A 25,176-nucleotide genomic window follows, 5' to 3' on the forward strand; every position below is an offset into this window, starting at 1 on the left:
AAAGATGACTCATAAGGTTTCAGAATGTGTAAATATGAACACAATCTAATTTGTACCATCACTGGTGCTCACCCACAGCAAAACTAGCCTGGGTTGATTACCAAATTGTTTGGACTACCTGGAAACTCACAAAATTTACCATTCTTAATAAGGCAATTATAAAGTAAAAATAGAGAAATACAGAAAATTCTGAAACTTAGAAGTATACGTCCTCATGTTTTCTCAATGTATATCAATGTAGAACTGTTTGGTGTAGGAGCTGAAGTCTTTAAGTTGTAACTAAATGAGATTGCCAGTTTCCTTCATTTATTTAAATTTAAAGAAACTGATCAAAGTGTATTAAGTGTAAAAACTAAAATTAGATCGCAATTTCTTACTGAAGTGTCTTATTGACTATGGTAATCTGTATACAGTGTGTGTGTGTGTGTGTGTGTGTGTATGTATATTATATGTATACATAAAATCACATACTTGATTATAAATTTTTTGTTTTAGGTGGACACAATCTTTATTTTATTTTTATGTGGTGCTGAGGATCAAACCCAGTGCCTCATGCATGCTAGGCGAGCACTATACCACTGAGCCACAACCCCAGTCTCAGCCACAACCCCAGCCCCATTGATTGTAATTTCTATGTCAATTAAATATTGCAAAATTTTAAAAGAATGAAAGAATAATGGTAACTGTGCAGTTCACGTGGCTGATGAAATGAAAACTTCTTTCGTGATGTTTTTTCCTGGTGTTCCTTACCTGATGGTCTCATCTAGTTGTCACAAAAATGTAAGAACTTCCCTTGGTTGAAGATGGTAAAAATTAGACCTTCAACATTATATTAGAGTGATTTTTTGAAAATTGCTCACTTAGCTTTCAGAATATCCACCTTGTAAATTGTGTCTAAAGAGTCACACATACTCAGAAGACCCAGGGTTCAAGAGGATATGGTTTTAATACTTAAGAACTGTGTGGCCTTAAGAACTGTGTGGCCTTAACAGATGAGAAGAACATGAAAGAATAATTCAGGAGCTTAACAAACCAATTTTATAATGGAAGCCATTATTATCATAGTTCTTTTTAAAATGATTGTTAAAATTTGCTAAACTTACAAAGATTTCTAGGCTGAACTTAAAACTATACACACAGAAAGTTTTGGGATTCTAACTTTAATAAGTTAACTAGAAGCTTTTAAAAAACAAATTTCTGATTAGCATTTTTGCACAAAAAGCAAAAACACCTTTGAGGTAATTTTTTTCTTCTTCTATTTCCATAAGTTGGTAGAAAGCAAAGCTAAAGAAATTTTAAATATTTAACCATTGCATACTTGGAAAGGAAGAAAAATCCTACCTCTAACATAACTTCTATGGGAAATAAGAATCATCTCAGTCATTAATAGTTAAGCATCAAGGCTTTTTGAGATTAAGAGCATAAGGTGGTTTTCAGTTAAATATCAGCTATCATATTTGGACATATCCTTTAAGTTGATACAAACACAAAATGTTTACTCAATTCTAACTTCAGCTACTTAGTATTTGAATTCATTACCTAAGAGACAGACCTCCTGGTTTTATTATGTTAATACCTAGGCAGATTTTCTTTTGAAAATTTTCTTTTTTTTTTTTTAATTTTTATTGTTGGTTGTTCAAAACATTACATAGTTCTTGATATATCATATTTCACACTTTGATTCAAGTGGGATATGAACTCCCATTTTTACCCCGTATACAGATTGCAGAATCACACTGGTTACACATCCATTGATTTACCTATTGCCATACTAGTGTCTGTTGTATTCTGCTGCCTTTCCTATCCTCTACTATCCCCCCTCCCCTCCAGTCAAGTCATAAGAAAATGGGTGTTGTTAATAATACTTAACCTCTTGAGTAGCCGAGTGGAGCATGTTAACTAAAGTTCCCATCCAGCTATTTAGGTTTTAATCTTTAATACTGTCAATTATAATTATAAAAGGACATAGGAGCTAGGGACCTCATAGTCACCAAATGGTAAAGCTTTTCCCCAAGTAATTTTATTAAGGACAGGAGGAAAAGAGCATGTTTCGTTTTATTTTTTATTTTTTAACAACAACAAAGAGAGCCTCCAAATGAAACATATTACCACTGTGACTTTGTATCAAATCTCACCTCTTAACATTAACCGTTTTAGTCCTGGCTGGTCTCTTCTACATCTCATTCATTAAATATTTTCTCCTATAAAATGTGTACTACCTTAATGACTACATAACACAAAATGCACTTAGATGTCAGCTCCTTATTCCCAATTTTGTAACACTAAAATTTGTAGTTTTTATGAGTGGTGTTAGTTTCCATCCAACTAGGTTATGAGTTCACAAAGGGCAAGGATTGAATCTTATATTTATTTTGAGGTCTTCATCCCTATCCTAATACCTGGCATAGTGCTTGTCACCTTGAAGCGCTTCGCTGAAGATTCATCCTCAAAACTTGTCAATTAAAACTTCTTTACTACAGGTTAGTACAATTTCACATACTTAGCCTGTAACACTGAGGTCAAATCATATTAACATTTACAAACATATATTCTAAATGTCAAATCCTAATGTTTCTCCTATTTATTAGTTTAGTTGGTTCAAAATGGTGAAGACTATTAAAAATGTCTTTATAAGCTTCTCATGAGTGAGAACAATATAAACTAACATCTCTCTCTGACAGACCAGAATCAACCTATAACCATTTCCCAAATAATCTTTTAGAAATGAAGGAAACTGGCCATCTCATTTAGTTACAACTTAAAGACTTAAGCTCCTGTCCTGTGACACTCAAGCCCAGCCCAAATAAACAGATAAGGGAGGTACAGCAGGCTAACAGTACCCACTGTGGCAAGTGCTATGCACAAAGTGCTATGGACATAAATGTGAGGCAAACAAAATCTTTATTGCCACAGGAAACAAGTGCACTCATCCCACCTCACCAACAGCTTTAAGAGTCACAAAAATGCAGACTTCACACAATAAAATATAACACAGACTCAGGGGAAAAATGGTCCCTTGGACTATATTGGCTGTAATACTGAGGTAACCAATTGACCTTGTTCAGTGAAAATACCTCTAACACAATGAAAAAAAAAATCAACTAGTTATAACATCCAATTCATATATACAATTCAAATAAAAATATATATTATTTGCTTTAATGTATAGCAAGTTTAATACATTAGTGTTTACAAAATAAAAACTGTTTTCTACTGAAATTTTTGTGCTTCCTCATCACTAAGCTTGAAAGAGCAGAAAAGTATGATTAAGGAATCTTACTTATGGATTTAAAGATGCAGTTTGTGAGTTCATGAAAGATGGATAAATACTAGTTGGAAGATTATTGCATCTTTAAAAACTGTTGCTTATTAAAATCTATGAACTTGAACTGTAAGACACAATTAAAAAAAAAACCACAAAATTTCTCAAAATAGATTAGAATACAGGAAACGTTTCATGAAACTACTGAGATACTAACCAGTGCTATGGCTAATATTAAAAACTGAACATTCTATTTAAATTGTACTCATACTAGTTCTACACACAGTGAACAATAGAACCACAATAATCAACCTCAAGCTAGCAACAAAGTTGCAAGGTCCATTAAAAGCTTCTTCAGTGGGCAAAATACTAGGGTACATTTCAAACATTTGGGGAAAAAGCCTTTTAATAGTATAAAAGTTGTTTACTGGTGTTTTCTACCATAAAGCTCTTCTACAAATCAAAATGAAAAAAGCAATTATATATGTGACAGTGATCAGAGACTACAGTGCAGACATTTCATCTAACATTTGGCTGACAAATTTTAGTATAACAGATCATGACAATATTTGTTACACAGTTATGATTTAAAGCAGAACTAAAAACAGACATATACTCCATGTCCATATACTCTTCTCAGCAATATCTGGGTTTAGATGAATCTGTAGGAAGTAGGTAAACTGTCAAACATTTTCTCTTCAATCAGCAGAAAAAAAAATGGATATTGGCAGAGTTGGATTTTCTTTCTTTCTTTTTTTTTTTTAATACCCACTATGGATTCAAATATGAAATTCTTATAAGTATGCCAATGCACTATTAATATTTAATAGTATGTATGAACATACGGTCTACTAATTAAATAGGGGAAATTATAAGTATACTTTCAAGTTAAAATGAATTTTACAAAAAAAAGCATTCAAAAATCTGAAAGGTATACAAAAATGAAATTGTAAAATAAATAATAAACCTGTCAACTGAACTTCCATAGAAATATGCCTGCAAATATGGATCAGTGACTCCACACTTGTGATGGATGGGTGGGAAGGCAAACCCAGCGAGAGCCACCTAGTCTGACTCCTATACTTGGAGAAGAATTTCTGAATATAAAATCTAACAATCATTATAGCCTTTGTTAAGTCAACATCTTTATCACATTTAGGGTTAATGTACTACATCTTAATCTATTTAATAACACATTCTGAAATACCAATGTTTAAATCAAGGATTTTACACATTAGTCCACTTGTTTCAAGTTCTGTCCAAGGAATAGCTTCCTATTCATTTGTTATGTAAATTCATTTGTTATGTAAATAGCAATTATGTAATCCATCTGGGTCAACTAGGTAAGAGAAATTTTTCTGAGTGCTCATCTTTTTAACTTTTAGTTTGTGCTCCTAGTAGTACAAGTGCTCATCTTTTTAACTTTTCTCTAATTAATTGTGTAAATGTGCAAAAAGATTACTGAATAAATGCTATACATTTCCTGGTAAACAAAATCAGTTTCATCAAATATTAAATACACAATATTTTCCTTGGCTTAAATTGAGAATTTGCTTTTCATTTTTCTACAGTCATTGCAACCTTGCCAATAACTATATTACTTAAGCTTTCTTTTTTATGACTGCAAAGATTCTAAACTCTGATAATAATATTTATGCTAAATACACTTAAAGTAGACAATAAAATTTCAAGTAAAATAAACTGTATCCACATCTATTAGACCAAACGGGTCTCAACATCTAGATTTTACTTTATAAATTACACAAATACATTGTACATTCTGAAATAATGAATGCTTACAATATTAACTTGTAAGCCTTTCCACATAAAATGACTTACACAGGAATGTGAATGGATCAAATGTTTCTGATATAAATTGCAACTCTCTCTTGATTTTTCTCTTTTGCGGCTGTTGTTGTTTCTTCCCAGTTTCCACAGACTGCTGCAGGAGTTCTTATGCTTTGGCTATGAAATCTGTTTGAGCTGAATGAGGCAACATTGGTTATTAAGGCTTATTTCTATGATGGAGCATTAATCCTTAAATCTGATGCCATTTCCAGAGAACAGTAGGAGAATCACAGCTATCTTGAATCTTCAGGTTCTGTTTTGATGACTTTCTTTTCCAAAGTAAAAGCTGAGTGAGGGTAGTCTTTTAAAATCCCAAGGCTCTCTGCATAAAAATGAAAACACATAGATAGTGTGTTGATATTTCAAACTGATGGGACTACAAAGTCAAACAGTTATAAAACAAGACCACAAACTTCATGGCAAATAGTATTCATGATTCTGCAATTCCATGTAACATTTTGTTCATAGAGGTGTGGTTAAAAGCTTGGATTATGCGAGCTGGGATTGTGGCTCAGCAGCAGAGCACTCGCCTAGCATGTGCGCGCTCTGGGTTCGATCCTCAGCACCACATAAAAATAAATAAAGGTATTGTGTCCAACTACAACTAAAAAATAAATATTAAAAAAAGCTTGGATTATGGATTTAAATTATGACTATGCCAATTACTAGTTTTATACAGTTCTAAAAGCAAGTTATACACCTTTCTAAGCTTTAGTGTCTTAATCTATAAGATGAGGATGGTATTTACAGTGTAAAGTGGCATGAGAGTTAAATCACGAACTGTTCATACAACACTGAGCATATACAGAACGTTAAATTTTTAAAAATGCTTAGTCCAACAAATAAAATAAAACTGATCACTTATTTTGGTTAGAATATTTACTATCGAAGAAATGACAGAAAACATCTTCACTGTTTAAATATGAAACTAGTTTTAAAATTTCCTCTTGCCATGATATATTAAGGTAGGGAAAACAGAGATAAAAGAATAATGACTCTATTTTCATAAGAAATCACAATGTCTAATATACGGGCAGATACATACACATATACAAATAAATGTATGTTAACACGCAAGCATGTACACATACCTTTCAGCTAATAGACTTATCTGAAATTAGGTACCTCAATTTAAGAATCCACCTTCTCTATACAGAAAGGAATTTTAAATTGTGCATGAGAGAAATAAAAACACTAGCTACCATTTACTGAATTCTTGTCAGCCATACAATTCATATATACCATCTTATTTAATTCTCACAACTACCCTATGAGGTAAAAATGATTTCCATTTTACAGATGAAGCAACTGAGGGATAGGGTAAGTCAAGAGTTATTCAGTCAAGTATAATGCTAACATCTGGAGTCAGGTTTACACTATATATAACCCATATTACTTATACTCAATTAAAAAAGAAGGAAAAAGGCTTTTTAAGGCACTCCTTTATTCTATTCCACATAAAATCCAAGCTCAACTATATCTCTATGTAATAGAAATACAAAAAGTACATAATCATGGTAAGATACAATAAATTTAACTGGAGTATTTCTTTCATAGAGTGTCTTCAAAGGAATAAAAATTAGTAGAAAGTGTTTTAGCTTTGTTTTGTTTTAAGAAAGTTAAAGAGCAGATCATTTTTTCATGTTGTGAAAAACGAGACTCACATGTGTTACCAGTTTAGAACAATTTCTTAACTTCTTTGACAGTCTTAAAAGCATCTAAAATCAAGTATGAAATAGTCACAGCACAGAATATTATTTAGGACTTTGACCTTTTTAGCATGTACTACTAGGAGCATAAACTAAAAATAAGAGACAAAGACTCTCTTGATAACTTTTTTTCCTAGAAAATATATAACTTAAGCTATCAGGTATAAAGTCATATTTAATTCTAATGTTTGTAACACTACTTTTCCCACTGGCTCAGAACATAAATTTAGAATCAATTATTTTGTCTGGCCTCAGCTTCCTCATCTATAAAATCAGTGGCTTTGATTAAGTGACTCTCAAAGATACTCTTAACTTTAAAAATTAATGATAACTAGATCCTTTCAAATGGTGATCTCTTATAATTCAACTGTGTCTAACTCTCTTTACTTAAGTAAAAGTATGTAAATACCTAACTGAAAGCTGCTTATCCTCTTATGGAGGTCAGTTTACTTCTGAAATATATTATCCACAAAATATATCTGCATAAAAAAATTACATTCTGATACATTAGCTTTCTTAGTATGAGGACAAATATACATACCACCCAAAAATTTCATATTATGTTACTGACAAAAAAAGAACCAGCCAAACTCATATCAGCTATTTATTATTCAAATTTTTGTATAAAAGATACCATTCAGCTGGGCACAGTGGTGTACACTTGTAATCCCAGTGGTTCAGCAGGCTGAGCCAGAAGGATAGAAAGTTGAAAGCCAGCCTCAGCAATTTAGTAAGGCCCTAAGGCCCTAACTTAGCAAGATCCTGTCTCAAAAAAAAAAAAAAAAGAGACCATTCATGTAACAGCTAATCAAAAATAATCTCAATCTTTACAAGTTTTCCCTATCATTCTTTGAAATACTATAGTCTCAAAAATAAAACTACAGAATCCATAATTTCAAAGGGGAGGAAAAACTGACCACTAATATTTTTGTTGGGGAGGGGAGAGGGACAGTTGTGGAGTAGACAAACAAAATTTAAAGATGCTTTGTTCAAGTTTTACTCTTTGATTGTATAAGACATACTCACCTGAGGAGTGGGACTTTGCCTCATTTGAGTAAAGTCTACTCAGCTCCCCATCCACCACAAAATGATGGGGCTGTCTGTTCTGCAAATTAGGCATTCGGAGATTCAAAGGTCTCTCTCCTAATAAAAATAAAAATACATATATAGATAATATTTTAAAAATATCATAGTTTTTCTTAAAAACAAGCTTTCACAAATTGCCTTGAACACTCCATAGGAAGAGAGGAAAGTCAACAGGCATTGAAGAATGTCAATGATTGTGGAAAAAGTTTTTAAATAATTGAGGAGGAAAATGGCAAGTTATTTCAAGCTAGCCCCAAGGTATATATAATTCTATGAAGACATCTTTCATAATTGCTTTTACTTGTTAACTCTTAAGAATGATTGGAGAAGTTAAATAAGACCACATATTAAAAGTTTCTGATATATTTTAAGAAGGAAGAACTTTTTTCTCCTCCAGTATTTGGAACTGATGACAGAGGTAATATTTCATTCGACTGGTTAAGAATGCTTATTAAGAAGGTACTCTTACTTGGAAGGAAGTCTTATTTTTTGACAACAGTGATCACTCTCTGGAAAGGTATAAAAATAATATGTAAAAATGATGACACTAAAAAATTATTGTTTTACTTCAAATACTTATTACTATTTAAACTGGAAGATATGCTTACATCCTTATATACCTGTACATCTCCCTCCACAAGAGTGTAAGTGAATAGGGACTTGAATTGATCACTGTTGTATCCTCAGTGCCTAGAAGCATGCTGGGCATGTAAGAAATGCTTCAAAAATAAAAATTCATTGAATGAGTGAATAATAATGACTTGGAATTATCTTCATGTGAGGACTTGAAAAAAAATACTATTCAGTCAGAATGGTAAAAATATTCATGAATCAGTTTTCTAAATTTAAGAGTTAGACTTTGTCATAGTACTTCAGTAGCAACTACCATATTCTCTTAAGAAATAAAGGTTATAAAATTTCAGACTAATCTAGTTTTGAAATCTAAAAAAATATAAAAGTTTTGAGCTTTTCAAACAAGGTAAGGGCTGATGATATAGCTCAGTGGTATAGTGCTTGCTTAGTATGCACAAAGCCATGGGTTTGAGCCCCAGCAATGCAAGAAAAGAAAAAAACAACAAATAGAGGCACACACAAACATCTTTAAGGGAATTTGTTTCTTGGGGAAAATGATCTGCACACTATTCGCATCTCCCTTCCTTACTTACACTTTAGAAAATAAACACCAATCAGATGTGCCAGCTATGGTATAAGAATGATAAAATTTTTAAAAATTACAAATTAAAATCTCCAGAAGAAATTCTTTTTTTAAAAAGGGGACAACTTAAAAATTAAAACTCATAGAAAAATCTATAAAATAATCTCTATACAACATCAAGATATAAAAATCAGCAATTTTTTTCAGCTTCTCTTTGAAGTATGCATAGTAGGGCTCTAAAGGCAAAGGCCATTCTGAAGATGTACCTTGTCCATCTGAGTTATCAGAAGGCAAGCCATTAGGGCTGTGCTCTTCTGAGCTCTGCCTGTAAAGCCCTGTAGACAGTCTTCTCTCAGCATGCTGCAGTCTCTCATAGCCAGCTTGGGCACAGAGGAGTTCCATCTGCTTTGCCATCACCTTTTCAGGCTGCTAGTAAGTAGAGCAAAAAATAAAATCAGTAATTCAAACATTCTAGATTTTTTAATGGTTTAAAGATGCCAATTTCAGACTGCAGTAAATATATTTAGTATTCATTAAAATTAGTTCACTCTTTATGTGGTATGCTCGGTTCCATAAATATGAATAAATGTATCATGTGAAAACATAAAATACTGGATTTCATACAAAAGAAAAAAGGGTTCTTCTCAACCATATAAAGAAAGTTCCATCCCAGTTCAAAAGCAACATAACCCTAGCTTTATTTTCTAAGGTGTAGCAAGTTCATTAAAGTACTTTTTAAACAAGGAACCCAAGAGCAACAGCAATATTTGCTATCAACTGCTTCTAACACACAGGGTGAAATGTTGGCATTTTTATTTTAGGATTTGGCACTATAATACTGACTATCAGTATTCTGATATGGTGACAGTATGTTTGAGGGATAAAAGGTGTAAAACGGCTGTCTAGAAGAACAAGACAAACATACCTCCCTCTAAAAATCAAATAATGCAAATTATGCAAAAAAAAAAATCAATGCTAGTGAGGATCTTCACCTTCATCAGAGAATGAAACTGCAGCATTTCCCAACCAATCATAAAGAGACATGTTTTGAAATGTGAAATTAGTGAGCTGACATATAAATTTATCTCTGCCTGTGTTTTATAAGTTCCTTCTCTATGCTTTGTTTAAATTATTTGTATGTGATATTCAAAGCAGTATGTCATATCTATGATATTTTCCAAGGAGATAATGGTCAAAATGTACTTTTATGGGGGGCTGTGGCTCAGCCATAGCACACTTGCCTGGAACACTGCATATAAATATATTATTTCATGAAACATATTATTTCATATTTCTGAATTTAAAAAAAAGCAAATTAGTTATTATTTAGGGGATAAATTTTGGTAGATGAAATATAAGTAAATAAAGGTCTATCAACAACTAAAAAGATATTTAAAAATATGTACAGATATGCTCATTACCATGTTAGTTACATAAGAAAGCAAGCAAGCTGCTATATAAAATGGTTATAAGTCATGATTCAAAATATTAAAAAACAATAGGTGGAATGTGTTAATTCATCAAATAAATAGGATAAACACTCAGACTTTTCTAAATGCAAATAAATCAGACCAAAAGTAATCATAACTTCATCTCATTTAAACTTATCAATTAATAACATTCAGCAAACATTTCTGAGAGGGAAATGTATTTTTCATCCTCTTACCATGAAAATATAAAATTTGGCAGTACTAAATTTGAATAAAAACAAGTCACTAGGGAAAAGCTCAAAAAGTTATCACTTATAGTATTTTCTAAAAGATGTCTGCAGAAGTAATATTTTTAATGTTCATTTCAGTGAACATACATAAATGATAGCAAAAGCACATGATGGTACATAGTAACATTTCTTCTTCTTGAATTTAAATGAGTTATAACAATAATTATTATACTGACTACCAATATTTTATTGAGAACTAATGCTATTTTATTTCAGAGTTATATTATATGGAGCCATGATCAACATGACTGATTTTCTGATACTAAATTTATTCTTTTGAATTTTCTTGAGTAGAGACTCTTGTCTAACTTCCTACAAACCACAAAGAATAAATAAGTAGTCCCACATCAGATTCTGTTAATGAAGCAAATCAAGTTGTTATTGCTATCCTGTGGCTACAGCTATGGATCAAATGACATTTTAAAAACAACCAGAAATAAATTTCGTCCTCAGAAACCTAAAACTGAAAGTAGGTGAAGCAGCCATTTATTTTTTAACCTACAGATATTATGATGATATGATAACTGGTAGTTTATTTACCTGTGAACTAAGGGCTGCGAGTTCTTCACTCTTGGCTCTAGCCTGCTGAAAGAGTGTTTGCATAGAATCCTGGAAATCTGGAAACCCATCCTGTGGGTAAAGAATATATCCTTTATATTTATGTTTGTAAAAAACAAAATAATATCAAAAACTCAGATAATAAAGCAAATGAAACCACCTTAAACTCAATACTTGAATAATCACAGTTAAGGTTTTAATGAATAGTATTTCATTTTTAATTTTTTATGGTACCTTATATTCTACAACTGTAATATCAGTAAAAACACAAATAAAAATGAAGAAGAATATAATCATCACTATTTTTTTCCCATCAGAAAGCAAACCTTAGGGCTGGGGTTATGGCTCAGAGATAGAGCACTCGCCTACCACACATGAGGCACTGGGTTCGATCCTTAGCACCACATAAAAATAAAATAAAGATATTGTGTCCATGTATAACTAAAAAATAAATATTTTTTTTAAAAAAGAAAGCAAACTTTATTATCATTATGATGGTTCCATAAAACTTCAACTAGTTGTTCAATTACACTATCCTCATATTGGACATTTTAGATTCTTTTCTTAGTTTCTAGTATTAAAAACACTGCAAAGCCAGGCATGGTGGCATACCCCTGTAATCCCAGCAGCTCAGGAGGCTGAGGTAGGATCTTGAGTTCAAAGCCAGATGTAGCAACTTAGTGAGGTCCTAAGCAACTCGGCAACATCCTGCCACTAATAAAATATAAAAGAGGGCCGGGGATATGGCTCAGTGGGTCCAACGCCCCTGGGTTCAATCTCCAGAATTGCCCCCCACCCCCCAAAAAAAACACTGCAAAAAATATTTTCATGGACACAGCATTTTCTAGTTGAGATTAGCCACTATAAAAAGTTTTGAGAAGTAGAATTACTACAAGCAGATGCCATTTTTTTATGTCTTCTTACACACTATGCAGAAAGGCCTTAACTGGGTTATAATATAAGCAATATGTGACATTTTGTCTTGGTACCGTTAGGTTTTTTTAAAAAAATTGCAAATTTATTTTTATTTTGATACTCAAAAATTTTTTGTAATTTACATACTATAGTTGTATGAACTTCTGTTTTATTTTGTGATTTCTTCTATTGCTATAGAATTCTGAAAGGAAGGCATTCTACTTTGTACTCAAATCTACTTTTTTTTTTAGGTTTTATTTTATTTTATTCTTTAATTTTTATTGTTGGTTGTTCAAAATATTACATAGTTCTTGACATATCATATTTCACACTTTGATTCAAGTGGGTTATGAACTCCCATTTTTACCCCGTATACAGATTGCAGCATCACATCGGTTACACATCCACTGTTTTACATATTGCCATACTAGTGTCTGTTGTATTCTGCTGCCTTTCCTATCCTCTACTATCCCCCATCCCCTCCCTTCCCATCTTCTCTTTCTACCCCATCTACTGTAATTCATTTCTCCCCCTTGTTTTTTTTCCCCTTTCCCCTCACTTTCTCTTGTATGTAATTTTGTATAACCATGAGGGTCTCCTTCCATTTCCATGCAATTTCCCTTCTCTCTCCTTTTCCCTCCCACCTCTCGTCCCTGTTTAATGTTAATCTTCTTCTCATGCTCTTCCTCCCAACTCTGTTCTTACTCTCCTTATATCAAAGAAAACATTTGGCATTTGTTTTTTAGGGATTGGCTAGCTTCACTTAGCATAATCTGCTCTAATGTCATCCATTTCCCTGCAAATTCTATGATTTTGTCATTTTTTAATGCAGAGTAACACTCCATTGTGTATAAATGCCACATTTTTTTTTTATCCATTCGTCTATTGAAGGGCATCTAGGTTGGTTCCACAGTCTTGCTATTGTGAATTGTGCTGCTATGAACATCGATGTAGCAGTGTCCCTGTAGCATGCTCTTTTTAGGTCTTTAGGGAATAGACCGAGAAGGGGAATAGCTGGGTCAAATGGTGGTTCCATTCCCAGCTTTCCAAGAAATCTCCATTCTGCTTTCCAGATTGGCTGCACCAGTTTGCAGTCCCACCAGCAATGTACAAGTGTACCCTTTTCCCCACATCCTCGCCAGCACTTGTTGTTGTTTGACTTCATAATGGCTGCCAATCTTACTGGAGTGAGATGGTATCTTAGGGTGGTTTTGATTTGCATTTCTCTGACTGCTAGAGATGGTGAGCATTTTTTCATGTACTTGTTGATTGATTGTATGTCCTCCTCTGAGAAGTGTCTGTTCAGGTCCTTGGCCCATTTGTTGATTGGGTTATTTGTTTTCTTATTGTTTAATTTCTTGAGTTCTTTGTATACTCTGGATATTAGGGCTCTATCTGAAGTGTGAGGAGTAAAGATTTGTTCCCAGGATGTAGGTTCCCTATTTACCTCTCTTATTGTTTCTTTCGCTGAGAAAAAACTTTTTAGTTTGAGTAAGTCCCATTTGTTGATTCTAGTTATTAACTCTTGTGCTATGGGTGTCCTATTGAGGAATTTGGAGCCTAACCCCACAGTATGTGGATCGTAGCCAACTTTTTCTTCTATCAGACGCCGTGTCTCTGATTTGATATCAAGCTCCTTGATCCATTTTGAGTTAACTTTTGTGCATGGCGAGAGAAAGGGATTCAGTTTCATTTTGTTGCATATGGATTTCCAGTTTTCCCAGCACCATTTGTTGAAGATGCTATCCTTCCTCCATTTCACGCTTTTAGCCCCTTTATCAAATATAAGATAGTTGTAGTTTTGTGGATTGGTTTCTGTGTCCTCTATTCTGTACCATTGGCCCACCCGCCTGTTTTGGTACCAGTACCATGCTGTTTTTGTTACTATTGCTCTGTAGTATAATTTTTGGGTCTTTGTTCCTCCTTCTCCTTCTTATTTTAGTTCTTGAGGGACCTTTATTTTATTTATTTATATACAATGCTGAAAATCAAACCCAGTGCCTCACACATACCAGGCAAGTGCCCTACCACTGAGCCACAAACCCAGGCCTGGTTTTTTGCTTATTTGTTTCCTTAAATATAACTCTCCAATCTATCTGAAATTAATTTTGTTAATATTTAATGTGGTAAAGATTCAAACTAAGAAAAAAATTGTAAGTCCTATCCAATAATTCCAATCTAAATTTCCTAAGAATTCTTCCATGCTGGCTTGTGATTTCTGTTTTATCATAGCAGGCAATGGGCCTTTAGAACTGGAAAGACCTGTACTTGTTTTCCAGTTCCACCGCTTAGGAGCTATGTGACTTTGCATGGGCAAATGTAACAAAAACTGAATGTCAGTTTTCTCCTATGAAAAAATGAAGACAATAGAACCTATCAGAGTTGTTGTGAGGATTAAATGAGATAAATAGGGCCTATTTGTAGAAACTGTATTACTGGACAATGCTTCAACAAATTATTTGTTTTATACTTGACAAGTATTTGGGCTAATCCACCTACTACTTTCAAGTTTCTTTTAGTTGCCTGTTTACTGCTCCATGTAAACTTCAAAACTACAAAACATCATGATGGTGTATAGTAACTTTAAGGAAAGCTACTGAAGGACTGGATTCCTCACAGAAACTGTCATTAACTCCAAAACATGCATTTCTTCTGTTGTTTGATTATGTAACTGAGGGTGAATCATTAAATGCAATAACAAAAAAAAAAAAAAAATAGTTTCCATTACCTGAGATGTAAGATAGTGATTCAAAAAACTTCTTCCATCAGGTTCTTTTCAGAAAATTATTTCTCCATTGCAGAGCCCATATTTTCAAATATTTCATCTACCAAAATTTATCCCCTAAATAACAACTAATATGCTATTTTTAAATTCAGAAACATGAAATAATATAATCAAGTCAAAAGCAAATACATTTACCATCTTGAAATAGCCTTATATAAGTTTCATGGTGATTTTATATACAATCATTATCTTTAAAGTATTGAGAACAGCCAGCTTTCTAAGTCCCTACACTTATATTTGGAATGTAGAGAACATAATCATTAGGTGAGCTAGAATAAACTTTATTTAAGTGTACATAATCTAGACTAAAGAAAAAGTACACTTTTTCTTATCTATTCTATTTTTCTTCTAGAAATTTATTCCTAAAAATCCAACTTAGTCTTAGCAAACCTTCATTTAAGTTTGAAAGTTCAATGAGATAAGGTGGTAGAAGACTTGGAAGAAAAACAACAATAAGAGCAGCTATCACTTTACAGGTGCATACAAAGTACCAGTTCCTATGTTCTATACTTTATGTACATTATTCTTCCTCACAAACAACCCGAGGTTATCCTCATTTTATTGCTGTGGATAACTGACTTCCAAGTCTATGCTCAGTCTATAAAATCCTACAATGAAACAATAACAATTATCTTCATGAAACAATAACAATTACAGTTTTTTTTAAATTCTAAGTTGCTATGTATGGCAGCAGAATGCATTACAATTCATACTACACATATAGAGCACAAATTTTCTTATCTCTGGTGTACACAAAGTAGAGTCACACCATTCCTGTCTTTATACATGTTCTTAGGGTAATAATATCCACCTCATTCCACCGTCTTTCCTACCCCCACGCTCCTTCCCTTTCCTTCCCCACTCTTTGCTCTACTTAGAGTTCGTCTAATCCACCCATGCTCTTCCTCCACAACCCCATTATGAATCAGCATCCTTATATCAGAGAAGGTTATACACTGGCTAACTTGACTTAGCATTACATTCTCCAGCTCCATTTACCTGCAAATGCCATGATTTTACTCTCTTTTAATGCTGAATAGTATTCCATTGTGTGTGTGTGACACACACACACACACACACACACACACACATACATTTATACACACATACATTTTCATTATCCATTCATCAACTGAAGGGAATCTAGGTTGATTCCACAATTTAGCTATTATGAATTGTGCTCCTATAACATTGAAGTGGCTATGTCCCTGTAATATGCTGTTTTTAAGTCCTTTGGGTATAGACCAAAGAGTGGGATAGCTGGGTCAAATGGTGGTTCCATTCCCAGTTTTCCAAGGAATCTCTATACTGCTTTCCATATTGGCTGTACCAATTTGCAGTCCCACCAGCAATGTATGAGTGTGTCTTTTTCCCCACATCCTCGCCAACACTTATTGTTGTTTGTATTCTTAATAGCTGCCACTCTGACTGGAGTGAGATGATATCATAGAGAAATGCAAATCAAAACTACTCTAATTGCTAGAGATGTTGAACATTTTTTCATATATTTGTTGAGCTGATTATATATCAGCTTCTGAGAAGTGTCTATTTAGTTCCTTGTCCCATTTATTGATTGGGTTATTTGGCTTTTTTGGTGTTAAGATTTTTGAGTTCTTTACAGGTTTGTTTTTTGATGTTACTGCTCTGTTTTATAAGAGGTGGCTTTAAATGTATGACTTATGCTGAGTTCGAAACCCAATTCTACTACCTATTTCTGAGATACAGGGCAGACTATTTCACCTGTTTGTTTTTTCATCTATAAAATAGCAATAGTACCTAACAAATAGTATATGAAAAATACTTGCCACAATGCATGGCACATAAGTATTACCTACTAAATATTTGTTACTGATATTTACTCAGATTATCCAAAAAGCCACCAGATTTAGTTGGAGTAAAGAAAACATCATGCTATAGTGATATATTATATCTCTATCATACAGAGGAAAAAGGATAAATTTTAGCGATATTTCCATAGTGTGGACATCTTAGAATAAGTATGAATAGATATTTCATATGAACTAGACATTTCATACTAAAACCAGCAAGAGAATGTTGAGCATATTTGTCAGGGACTGTTTTAGTGAAAAGCACTCTGGAAATCTAGAAACATGCTTATTGACTTAACAAAAATGCCATGTAACTGGTTCACACACTGCTGACATGGGGTACAATGGTAAAAAGAGACACACCTTCTGCTTTCTTAACAAACAGTCTTGAGAGGGAAACAGACAGAGATCTGGGGCCCAGCTGAGGCACTATGGCAGAGTAGGCTCCTTAGAGGGCATGATGTCACGGTTAAGACTTGAAGGAAGAGAGTTTTCTAGAAAGAGAGCAGCTTAGATAAAAACCTAGAGACAATTTGGTGAGAACTTTTAAGCTACATTAAGAATTTTAGTGGCTGGAGTTGTAGCTCAGTTGTAGAGTGCTTACTTCACACATGTGAGGCTCTGGGTTCGAGTCTCAGAACCACATGTAAATAAGTAAAATAAAGGTCCATTGAAAAAATAAATAAATAAAATAAAGGCACTGTATCCACCTACAACATATATATATGTATGTATGTGTGTGTGTGTGTGTGTATATATATATATATATATATATATATATATAAAATTTTAGGTTTTATCTTAAATGCAAAGAGAAGCGATTAAAAGTCTTAGAGAAGAAACTGTAAAATCTGCACTTAAGAAAGGCCAGGCTGAATGTGATGGTGTCAAAGATGGTGGTAGGGAGACTGGTTAGAGGGCTATGATGGAGTTGGAGAATAGCACCCTAGTCCTGAACAGTAGCAGATGTGGCAAAGAAATAAATCCCTGAGATTAGGCAACTGGAAGTCTGATAGCAACGTCTGCTACAATATGAAACTCTGGGCCAGGGGGTTTGAGGTGAGGTGAAAAAAATCAACTAATTCAATTAGGGACATACTGAATATAAAGACTGGTGAGACATATGACATATACACATACACACACATACATATATTCCAGCTAAATAGACATAATACATTTGGAGCTTAGGGCAAAATCAGGGTTGGAAATCCAGACTGTGGAGTTACTAGATCATTAGCAGTCTCTGAGCAGAGTGTACCCAGCCAGAAACCCCCAAATGTTTCAATATCTCAATACTATTTTTGAAGAGCTTGCATGTTAGTACCAGATGTGTGGTCTCAGGAAATAAAATTAACTTCATTTTCAACTGGTCCCAACTTTTAAGGGGGGATTATACCACCTCCTGCCCAGGAGAGATTTGTAATGATTCAACAGCAGCACAAATGGCAAATTGTGCCATACAAATATATGGTATTACTACTGTCAGGATTATTCAGCTAAGAGAATACTGAGAGGTTGGAAGAGTGGAACTCCAAACTCTGCATGTGAGTTTTTCGAAAATGTGTACTGCTCAATCATTAATAAAGAGAAATAATAGCTTACAATGAATCATAAATTACAATATCCAAGTAACCAATAATATCCACAATCAGAATATAAATCTATTTCATTTTTTCCTCCAGTCTTGACAGTTCATCATAGATGGGAAAACTAGGACTGAGTAGCTATCACTTCATGAGATGTATAATAGGCTTAAGCTATTCAAAATATGTGACTTAGAAATAAAAGTGAGAGGGGCTGGGGTTGTGGCTCAATGTAGAGCACTTGCCTAGCATGTTTTGAGGCCCTGGTTGGATTTTCAGCACTGCATATAAATAAATAAAATAAGGTCCATCAAAAACTAAGTAAATAAATAAATAAAAATGAGAACATTCCCAAGAAACTGGTCTCTTTCACATTATGTTTGGTGCAGGACTTTAATTTTAAGCGTTTTTTCTCAGGCACCAGCTAGACCATGCTATGAGCAATTTATCTCCATGTCATATTCTTGGCTGCTGCCATTAATCATGATGAGAGTTTAGGTCTCAGCACTGAGAAAATAAAAGATATAGGATGGAATGCTGTTTGTGACCTAATTACTCTCACACCATTGGTCTCTACCCTCACTCTCTTCATCTTTTCCACCAAACACCAGCAAGTTGCTTTAAAGTAACTACTTAACTATCTTTAAATGACTTGTTACAGCAGATGTTCTCAACGCCACATGTGCACTTTCCTTTTTTTCTACTCATACTTTCTGTATGAATAGCAGATTGTAAAGCTTCTGTTTTTCTGATCCAGAGAGAAGAGTCTTCATCAAATCAGACCAGCTTTTTTTTTTTTTTTTTTCCCAACAAGCTTAGTAACAGTGTAGGTGGATATTCTGACCCTCTTCCCTCCTGCTTCTCACAGCCCCACCCCCGCCCTACTGGAACCTACTAGCAGATGTTTCCTCTAAGTCTTTCTTCAATCCCCAGTTCTCTTTCTGGGTTCTATTAACAAATTTCATTTCTATCATCTGGCTATCTCTAACTGCTTGCTCCCCTAACCCCACAGAGTCAAAAAAGCTGTCACCTCCCATCTCTGCCTTATTTCTAGCAATTCCAGTAAGTGAAGAAAATTTACTGATGAGATATGAACCAAGTATTAGTTCATTTAGTCAGCTGCCATCACCAGTCCTGAGACTGGTGGCTTTACATACCATTCATCCCTTCTAAGATGCTCCTTGAAAAACTGGAGGTAATGAGTTTATTCATGGAACTTGTTATTGAAAAAGGCACCAACTAAATCTACTTTTAACTAAAATTTTTAAAAATTTAGAATAAAAAAAGAGAGTCATGGTCTCTGGCTCTTCATTTTTTATTCCTTTAACTAGCTGTCAAGCCATCTTAAAAATGTCCTGTCATAGGGAGTGTATAAATCAATTGGACTATTTTTTTCTTGATTTACTATATCTTCCTAACACAGTTTTTATTCATTCTAAACAATGAGCAAATCATATAGCTTATATATAATGCATTTTGTCATTTACATTGTTAAAATTTTCTACTCAAAACTTACAGATGTTTACTACATAAGCTTCCCTGGATTAGAAAATAAAAACTGCCATTCCTCCTCTTCTTCAGAGACCACTAGTCCTCTATGTCTACTTGCCCTTCATACCCTAGACAGGTCCAAACCCAATAGTGTTTTTTTGCATACCTTAGGTACTTTGTGAATACTCATTATTACCTAGCAAGGTAGCTTTACTTTGAAGTTGAGAAGTGAAACAAAGTTTGGAAACCCTAATTCTGCTACTGAATAGCAAGGTGACAACTTGGGCAAGTTACTGGACCTTTCTGGGTCAGTATTGGCTATAAAATGAAAAATCATAAAGCTTTTATGGAGGACAGAAAAGAAGTTTTGTGATAATAAATTCCAATGCCTAGCAGAGCATGGCACATAACAGTGAATAAAAAGTAATTGTTTTTATAACTGCCCCACAACAAGATTTGGAGTCCCTGATAAAAAAGAATAAGAATACACATACTTTGTTTTCAGTTAGGCTTAAAATGGATTCACACAAGCTGCTCATCTATTCTGGGCAGAAGTGCTCCCAAGCCTTAGTAACTAACACATAAGGATGAAGAGGTACTTTCCCTAGAAGTTCCCTATAAGTGGTAGTTTCCATAAACCCTACACAAGATAGCAGGCTATCTTTTTTTTTTTTTCTCTCTCTCTCTCTCTCTTTGTGGCATCTCATTTATTGTAGGAATTAAAGAAACAAAGATCAAAGACTCTATTTTTTAAAAATGTCTAAAATACCCTGTAAGGAAGAGTAGTATTTAAGGACAACAGGTTATCCTGAGTACTTCTATACAATGTATACTAATATTTCATACTAATATTAAAAAGACAAAAATCAAACAGTAGCTGTCCTCAAGAGAGAAAAACATACAACATAAGTGCTTTCCAGGAAGAAAAATCAGAGAAGTATTTTTAAAGCTTCACTCCACCCAACTCTTCAAGTACAGACCAGGGAAATATAACAAGGAAAGATCGTATTGAACTTGAACAATACATTACTTTTACTTGTGTACTTTAATGCACTGATAATAGCAAGCAAGAAAATGTTTCTTTTTCCCTTATATATTATTTTGATATCATTTCTATTTTACCTACTGTAAAAATTATCTTTTTAAGATGAAAAAATGAGCAACTTGGCATGTATGCTTACTGGTTGTTGACAGATTATAGAAGAACTTGTTTCAATTTGGACCTAGTAATTAGGAATCTGTCATATTACTTTCTTAAAAAAATAATAATAAGCTGAGAATCAAAAAACAAGCAGTAAAATGAAATAAGAGTAAAAGTATTTCAAAAGTTCTAAAATCTTTCTAGTTTTATCTATGTGGTACCCTATGTCAATTACATATCTAAACAAACTATTCTACTTATTGTCTCTAAACATACCTAGTATTTTCTTACCTCTGTATATTGTCCATGATAGTTTAAGTTTACCTTTGGTGTTAACACTACCCCAAACCCCCAAGGGTATCCCTTCTTAAATCCTCTGTCCCTTTAAAACCCAGTTCAAATACCTCTTCAGTAAAACCCTACACATATCCCTTCTCATGTCAGAAAGTTTCCTTCTCATTAGTCACATAGGAGATAGACATAAATAAACCACTCACATTCAGTGAGAAGTCATAAAACAGCAGAAACCTTTATAGCCAACACTAGCTACACCTCATTATTAGCTTCCAGAATCAAAAGATCAACTCTAGTACCTAAAACTCTTAGATGACACTGCAACAGAATTTAGACAAGGGTTTAAACCAAGACTGCACATTTTGAAAAAGATTACACTATATATGTTATATATATACACACACACACATACACACACAAAAGACACTTTTAAAGAGATATTGATGACTCATAAATCCTTTTGAAAAACTAGGCAAAAACAAAACAAAATTAAAAACAAAACTACAACTAAAAGTGAATCACTGTCCTAAATTCAAAGCTAAAGCCTTTATATGTTGGAAACAAAATCAAGAGTACAGTGTTTATAGAAGAATGCAAGAAGTTTGATACTGATTAGTTACATGTCTTATTTAGGAAGGAATAGAATTGTTATTCACAGGAAAAGGAAACACTGATTATTTAAATTTGAATCCAGAACTGTTCAAGTGGCTTTGTGAACTCTAATAAAACAACAAACATCATATGTAATGATATCTGAATGATCTCTAGTGGAATGTTTCAAAGGAATAGAAGGTTCACATCTAATGCTATAACCCAACACTCTCGACTTCTAATAAGAAACTCAAAACACTGCAAGAAACCATTTGCTTAAATTTCAGATCAGGGCTGCTGAGAGAATAAGACTAAATACAGTCAAATAAAAACAGCAGGGCTGGGGTTGTAGCACAATGGTAGAGCACTTGTCTAGCATGTGTGAGACATTGGGTTCGATCCTCAGCACCTCATAAAAATAAATAAAGATTCATCAACTAAAAAAAAGCAGCTTAAACCATTCAAAACTACAAATTTCAGTGTTCAAGAATGATCTCTATGGCTAGATAAAAAGGGAAAGCAGGGCTTAAGTGTGAGAGCAGCCTGAATCACAATCACACTGAAGGTCAATACTAAAAAATTGATGTAGATGTATTTCTAGTCTAGCAGATGATTATTCTTCCTGGCCACTAAGTAGGATTAATACTTCCTTCCTTTAAATTCTCTGATGGCACAGACCTTAGCAGCAACAAGTTTACTATGTTCACCTTCCTTCTCTGACAGCAGCAATAAGTCATTAACAGCTAAGTGCACAGAGATCTCTTAACTCTCTTCCAGGGTACAATAGGATAAAACTGTTACACTGGTTAGACTATCTTTCAATGTAATCTTTTAGACAATTTCAACAAATTTTCTGAAAGGTATTTGAGATCAACTCGTCTTAAACATTACTCCACAGCTAACAGTGAATATATGACAAGCATGAAAACAACTTTTTCTCTAACTCCGAATGTGATGGTATTTGCAATGGGCCTTTGGGAGATAGCTAGACTTAGATGGGTTCTTTAAGTTGCTGCTGCCATGATGGGATTAGTGTTTCTAAAAATAGGAAGGGCCTGATGCTCCCTGTCTCCACCCTGGGAGGACACAGCAAGGTGCTGCTGTTATCTTCCAGAAGGAGGGCCTCACCAGGGAAGGGAATTAACCTACAAGCTTGATCTTAAACTTGCTATCTTCCAAAACCAGGAGAGCAATTATCTATTGTTTAAGTCTTGTAGTCTATAGTATTTTGTTACCAAATCGAAGCCAAGACACTTATCATTAAAAAACAAAATCAACCCATGGGCTACTTTTCCTCAGGAATATATTATTTAATTTTTCTAATTTGAGAAGACTTGATACAATTCTAATAAATTTAAAGTTTTATATCATGGCTTGTTATATTTGGCATTAAACCATTTCATCCTTGACTTTTCTTTCCAGGGGTTCTATTGCCTTCTCCTTGGAAATTCTGGTGGGGGCAAGGATAAACATACAGACCATAATGACAGAAGAGTGGACTGGGGGGTTACTCTAAGTGGATGTGTTAGTTCCATGTTTGTGGACAGGAGTTACAGTTAGCTAGAGTCTACGCCATAATGATGTATGCAAATGGCTAACTGTACACTTGCAGCAAGGTCAAGTTTTAGAAGGATGCTCACTGTGCAAGAACAAAAGCAGAAATAATTCATTTCACTCCTGTCTCACCTCCTGCTTTGTCTTTCATCTCTTCAGTTTATATTAAGATTGCATTGCTCTGGCACCAGCTGCACTACCTTGCAGATAGCTATTTCTTAAACAAATATTGTTGTAATAAATGAATGGCTTAATTATTTAAGAAACACATATTCAGGGATTTGGAAGCAACAGTTAATCAGACATGAGGGCAAACAAAACACAGAAAGAAAAAAAAAGGAAAAAAAAAAAAAAGAAAAGAAAACAACTTTTTAAAAGACATGCCCTTTGGGGAACAAAATACTTCCCTTCTTTGTGAACTATTGCTTTAGGATAGTTTTTAGAAATTGAAGGTGCTTGTCCACAGCTATTCATTATTTCATCCAACAGATTTTATTAAGTGCAAGGCATTGTTGCAAACTGAGTATATGTAGTGGACACACAAGAAAAGAGCCCTGTTCTCATCCAATGACACAAATGATACTAAATTAAACACAAACACGTAACCATTCCACCAAACAGTAGTTAAGTGCTATGAAAGCCAGCAAAAAACCCATAATAGCCTGAGTATGATTTTTGCAGTTAAGGAACCCCTTCAGAAAGGGAGGCAGGGAAGTCAGTAGAAACTCAGATGCAACATACAGCTGCTTAGAGAAAATAACGAGGCAAGACAAAGGAGAGTGCTGAAACACAAACAGATTGGCACAATCCAGGAACACAACAGCGATCAGCATAGCTAGAACACAAGAGAGAGTAGAAAAATATAGAAGCAAACATAGTAAGAGAAGCAAGCTAGAGTCAGATCATATAGGATCTTAGACACCTCCAGAATAGTTTAGATTTTATTCTAAATACACGAGAAAGCCACTGGGGAGATTCAAGCAAGAGAGAAATGCATGTTTTTATAGAATAATTCTGGCTTTGATATAAATAAAGGATCATTGCCATAAAAATATTAGGTTATGATAGAAATTTAGGGCAGTCAAGCATAACTCACTTACTTTAACTTGAAATTAAAATATGATGGCTAAGAGTACACAAAATCCCATAAAAAAAGGAAGAAAGATGGAGCCATCTGACTTCAAATTTCCATTCTGCTGTAGACTAGATTTTCAGAACAATAGTTCCGAAACCATTCTATACTTCTGAGAGCCCTAAGAAGAACATACATTCTTGTTGCTTAATTCCCACCTTACTACTTGCAAGTCTAAAATAAGAAGTCTCAACCATGGTCCTTTACAAAAGCCATTAGTTACAGTAAAGTTTCTATGATTTGCAACTACTGAATTATTTTCCTCAGATAGTTAATATAAAAAAACTAAAAAGTCAGCTCTTCTAAATGTATTTGATGACTAATGATATAAGGAAGACTATAAAAGTAATTGTTTAACCCACAAAGAATTTTAAATTTGTAAGACACAAATTTTTTGCATCCTCTGATAACTGAATGGACATCAATGTAGACAATATAGTCTCCTTTTAAAAATTTGCTTGGTTTGTTAGTTCAAAATACTATAGATACTTCAGAGTAACAAAATTATATATTGTTTTT

General features: G+C 33.8%; 1 protein-coding gene across 3 annotated transcripts in view; it reads right to left on the bottom strand.

The window, feature by feature from the left end:
• Positions 1–2,048: 2,048 nt before the first annotated feature.
• Positions 2,049–25,176, bottom strand: part of Nab1 (NGFI-A binding protein 1) — a 48,374-nt gene continuing 25,246 nt past the window's right edge. For 2 of the 3 annotated variants that reach the window (XM_076865945.2, XM_076865946.2), the window contains 4 exons: positions 11,322–11,411; positions 9,328–9,490; positions 7,846–7,962; positions 2,049–5,432 (listed from right to left, as the gene is read on the bottom strand). In XM_076865945.2, coding sequence (XP_076722060.1) covers positions 5,344–5,432; positions 7,846–7,962; positions 9,328–9,490; positions 11,322–11,411 — 459 coding nt within the window. In that variant the 3' untranslated portion in view covers positions 2,049–5,343. The remainder of the gene's footprint in view (positions 5,433–7,845; positions 7,963–9,327; positions 9,491–11,321; positions 11,412–25,176) is intronic. The other variant, XM_076865947.2, reaches the window with a different exon arrangement.

The sequence above is a fragment of the Callospermophilus lateralis genome, chromosome 9 (genome assembly GCF_048772815.1).
Source record: "Callospermophilus lateralis isolate mCalLat2 chromosome 9, mCalLat2.hap1, whole genome shotgun sequence".
Classification (NCBI taxonomy): domain Eukaryota; kingdom Metazoa; phylum Chordata; class Mammalia; order Rodentia; family Sciuridae; genus Callospermophilus; species Callospermophilus lateralis.